Below are 4,972 nucleotides of genomic sequence, written 5' to 3' on the forward strand. Positions count from 1 at the left end.
ATTTGTCTCTTCTTCTTCTTTTGTTTATATTCATCTGTCTCTTCTTCTTTATTTATTTGTCTCTTCTTCTTCTTTTGTTTATATTCATCTGTCTCTTCTTCTTTATTTATTTGTTCTTCATCTGTCTCTCTTTGCTTTTCTTTTGTTTATCTTTTGCTGTCTCCCGTTTATTTTTATTTTCTTTATTTTATTTCGTCTCTTTTCTTTGTTTGTCTGTTTGTTATATTTGCCTCTCTTTTTTTGTTTTCTTGTTTATATTTATTTTAATTTATTTTAATTGATTTTAATTTATCTTTATTTATTTTTATTTATTTTACTTTCGGGTGTATGTGCAGCTGTCTCTTTTTAAGTATTTGATTTCTTAATATCTGTACATTTACATTTATTTCTTTATTTGAATCTATTTAGTTAAACTTAATATAATATAATATAATTTAATATAATTTAATTTAATGCGTTTATATTTATTATTATTTATATTTATTTGGGGTGTATGTGCAGATGCTGACAGGCCGTCGTCATTTGATGCACCGTCTGCGTCAATGCGGCGGCTTGTCGGGATTTCTTTGTAAAAAAGAATCTCTTTATGATCCATTTGGGGCTGGTAAACCCTAAACCCTAAACCCTAAACCCTAATAGCGTATAATATATCGTTATAGCTTCACCCTAAACCCTAATAACTTATCATACCTTAACCCTAAACTTTTGTCCTCAACCCTAAACCCTTAACCCTAAACCCTAATAGCTAATAATAGCTAAACCCTAAACCCTAATAGCTAATAATAGCTAAGCCCTAAACCCTAAACCATGTTCCTCAATCCTAAAGCCTAAACCCTAACCCCCAAACCCTAAACCCTAAATCCTCATCCTCAAAACCCTGTTATAAACCCTAAAATCGCAATTTAGGGTTTAACGCTTAACGTGGGGGCTCCTCTACTATGAGCAAGAGGTGAGGGTTTAGGGTTTAGGGTTTAGGGTTTAGGGTTTAGGGTTTAGGGTTTTGTGTATAGGCCACTCCTCCACTTCCATCAGCGCTGTTCAGGGGATGTACGTTGCAAATCGACTGCAGAAAAAAGAAGAAGGCCTCTATGTTGCTGTCATCGGTACGCCGAGGGTTTAGGGTTTAGGGTTTAGGGTTTAGGGTTTAGGGTTTAGATTTTGTAGGTAGCGTTTAAGCGTGAGCAGCTTCAAGCAAGGAGAAATAAATATGCATTTACATTTCCTCTCATCTCCACTTCCAGACCCCTTTTGATCCCACACTTAGGGTTTAGGGTTTAGGGTTTAGGGTTTAGGGTTTAGGGTTTGTGTATAGGGGACGGGGGCCTCACGGGCGGCATGGCTTACGAGGCCCTCAACGCCTGCGGGTTTCTTCGCTCCCCCATCCTTATTATGTTGAATGACAATCAGCAAGTGTCTCTTCCTACAGGCACGAACTCCGCTGGTACAAACCCTAAACCCTAAACCCTAAACCCTAGACCCTAAAAGCCTAAACCCTCCACACAAGCAGGCGCCTCGTTTGTACGGCGCTGCTTCACTCCTCTTTTCCCATGCAGACTTTTGCGTCTAGGGTTTAGGGTTTAGGGTTTATGGTTTAGGGACCACGTTTTAGGGTTTAGGGTTTAGGGTTTAGGGTTTTGTGTTGTAGGGGGAACGGCGCCTGCCAGCGCAGTGTCTCGGCACATGCGTCGGTTGTTGAAGAGCCGCAGCTCCCCATCTATATCTCAGCAGCAGCAACAACAGCAGCAGCAGCAGCAGCAGCAGGATGTAGCTGCTGTGCAGGCTCCGGGTCAGGGGGAGCAGGGGGTAGCTGCTTTCTTCGGTGGTTTAGGGTTTGACTACGTGGGGCCTGTTGATGGGCACGACGTCCTAACCCTCGTCTCCATCCTGCAGCAAATTAAGGTGAGGGTTTAGGGTTTAACTGCCTTTTATCCAGGGTTTACGGGTCTAGGGTTTAGGGTTTTTCAGTGGTGCAGACGGACGGCTTGAGTGGCCATTTAGGGTTTAGGGTTTAGGGTTTAGGGTTTAGGGTTTTTGAGTGGTGCAGCAGTGAGGAATGACTCTCCCAACGGTGTTTAGGGTTTAGTGTTTAGGATTTTTGAGTGGTGCAGCGCAAGGGTTTGTCTCAGCCGACAGTGTTTAGGATTTAGGGTTTAGGGTTTAGGGTTTGTGGGTGTTGCAGCGCGAGGGTTTGAGTCGGCCGACGGTGCTGCATTTGAAGACAGAAAAAGGGTTTGGATACCCCCCAGCACTGGCAGCCCCAGACCGCATGCACGGAGTAGAGGCAGCGCCTCACCTTGCCTTGCATGCAGGCAGCAGCAGCAGCAGCAGCAGCAGCAGCAAGGGCTTACACGCTGCTGCAGTACGTCCTGCAGATGCTGCTGCTGCCGCGTGGGCAGCGGAGAAAGAAAAAGACCAGCAGCAGCAACAGCAGCAGCAGAAACAGCAGCAGAAACAGCAGCAAAACCAGCAGCAGCAGCAGCAGGAAAAGGTCGCACTATCACCAACAGCAGCAGCAGCAGCAGCAGCAGCAGCAGCACCAGGAGCAGCAGGTGCAGCAACAGCAACAGCAGCAGCAGGAGGAGGAGGAGGAGGTTCAGGACAGCAGCAGCGCGTGTCTTTGACCTCAATATTTTCTCGGGGTTTGCTGCAGCTTGCTGCTGCTGATACTTCTTTAGTCTGCATAACAGCAGCAATGCCGGGAGGCACAGGGTTAGCACTTGTGGGGTCTTTGCTGCCGCAGCAGCTGTATGATGTAGGAATTGCTGAGCAGCACGCTGCTACATTTGCTGCTGGTCTTGCTGCTGCTGCTGCTAAACCCTTCTGCTGTATATACAGCTCCTTCCTACAAAGAGCCTACGACCAAATCATACATGATGTTGCTATTCAAAACCTACCCGTCAGGTAAACCCTAAACCCTAAACCCTAAACCCTAAGAAAAAACACGATAGGATTGATACACCCTTAGAAGACTAACACACCTCATCCGTGCCCTTGTCAAACCCTAAACCCTAATAAAACCCTAAACCCTAATTAAACCTTTAGCAAACCCTCAAAGATGTTAACTATGAATGCGCTATGCCCTATTGTCTAGGATTGGCACTCAAGGCTAGAGGGTTTAACTTCACGGATTGAGCTTTAGGGTTTAGGGTTTAGGGTTTAGGGTTTAGGGTTTGCAGTTGCGTGTCGCTCCTCGTGAATGTGGGGTTCTCTTTTGAAAGCCGACAATAAGGTGCTATTGAGGGTTTATAATCCTGTTTATATATATATATATAGTCCTCTATAAGGTTCAAGGGTTTAGGGTTTAGGGTTTAGGGTTTAGGGTTTGCGTTTAGGTTTATAGTAGACCGCGCAGGGTTAGTAGGGGCGGACGGAAGCACTCATCAGGGGGCCTTCGATTTATCTTTTCTTAGCAACGTCCCCAACTTTACTGTGATGGCGCCCAGCGATGAATACGAACTCCTCCGCATGCTCAAAGTAGGGTTTAGGGTTTAGGGTTTAGGGTTTAGGGTTTAGGGCTTATGGGGGGGGAGGGGGGGTGAGGGAAGGGGTGAGGCAATCAAGGGTTTATGCGCGGAGGAGAAGAAATGCATTGATAGGGTTTAAGCTTAACTTCTATTCAATTCATGCTAGGGTTTAGGGTTTAGGGTTTAGGGTTTAGGGTTTAGGGTTTAGGGTTTGGGCCTGCAGACGGTGTATCTGCTGAATTCTGGCCCTTCTGCGCTTCGCTTCCCGCGGAGCTCTTGCTTCGGTCTTGAAACCCTCAACAGCAAACTTGGGTAAACCCTAAACCCTAAACCCTAAACCCTAAACCCTTCTGTCTGCGCCCTAGGCGATACTGTCTTAGCCGTCTAAGCCCTGGTATCCACATTTAGGGTTTAGGGTTTGAGTTGCTTCGAGGGTTTGAAAGGATTAGGGTTTTCTGCTTGTACGGGCGACAACTCTTCACTTTTCAGGGTTTAGGGTTTAGGGTTTAGGGTTTGCATGCAGACACAACCTTAAGGAGCTTCCGCTTGAGGCGGAGCCCTTACCCATCGGGAAGGGCCGCATCATCTTACGCGCAAACCCTAATGCTAAGTACAAGGTTAGCTTAAACCCTAAACCCTAAACCCTAAACCCTTGCTTGTCAGGTGTACACACGTGTAGGTTTTGTTTATCTACCCGGGCCCCCCGTGGAGAAACCCTAAACCCTAAACCCTAAACCCTCGATAGAAGGGTCTGAAACTTCTCAGTAGGCTCCAGGCCATCGCTTGTCAAGGGTTTAGGGTTTAGGGTTTAGGGTTTAGGGTTTAGTTGGGGTGTACATGCAGGTGGCGCTGCTGTCTATCGGCACTCTTCTTCTTGACGCGGTAAATGCAGCAGCAATTCTGCAGCAGATAACATCACTTCCACAACCCGAGCAAGCAGCAGCAGCAGCAGCAGCAGCAGAAGCAGCAGCAGCAGCAGCAGAAGCAGCAGCAGCAGCAGAAGCAGCAGCAGCAACAGCAACAGCAGCAAGAAGAGCAGCAGGAACAGCAGTAGCGCCCTCAGCAGCAGCAACAGCACCAACAGCAGCAGCAGCAGCAGCAGCAGCAACAGTAGCAAAAGGAGATCCTTTAATTGGTGTTACAGTAGCAGACGCCCGCTTCTTGAGACCCTTAGATGCAGATTTGCTGCTGCAGCTTGCTGCTAATCATGACGTGCTGCTGCTGCTAGAAGAAGGTGCAGCAGGAGGGTTTGGAAGCAAAGCGCTGCAGCACTGGAGTGTATACGCTGATGCTGCAGCTAGAAAATGCAGAGTAAGAACATCAAACCCTAAACCCTAAACCCTAAACCCTAAACGCGAGCCGTACAGACACCCGCATATATGTTTGTATGTAAACATAGAAATATACATTTATATGCATGCATATACATTGGTGTATATAATATATATAATATATATATAATATATAATATATATATAATATATATATTTATATATATTATATATATA

At 46.0% G+C, this 4,972-nt stretch overlaps 1 protein-coding gene across 1 annotated transcript; it reads left to right on the plus strand.

Annotated features, from left to right (window-relative positions):
• Positions 1-501: 501 nt before the first annotated feature.
• EAH_00062980 (1-deoxy-D-xylulose 5-phosphate synthase, putative) lies at positions 502-4,802 on the plus strand (the record flags this gene model as incomplete). Its single annotated transcript, XM_013393191.1, has 10 exons — positions 502-604; positions 1,011-1,103; positions 1,313-1,441; positions 1,646-1,899; positions 2,180-2,901; positions 3,177-3,203; positions 3,333-3,474; positions 3,688-3,776; positions 3,988-4,081; positions 4,308-4,802. The coding sequence occupies 10 exons, from the start codon at positions 502-504 to the stop codon at positions 4,800-4,802; spliced, it is 2,148 nt and encodes a 715-aa protein (XP_013248645.1).
• Between the last annotated feature and the right edge of the window lie 170 nt (positions 4,803-4,972).

The sequence above is a fragment of the Eimeria acervulina genome, genomic scaffold (genome assembly GCF_000499425.1).
Source record: "Eimeria acervulina Houghton genomic scaffold, Eah_scaff1763, whole genome shotgun sequence".
In the NCBI taxonomy this organism is placed as follows: Eukaryota; Apicomplexa; class Conoidasida; order Eucoccidiorida; family Eimeriidae; genus Eimeria; species Eimeria acervulina.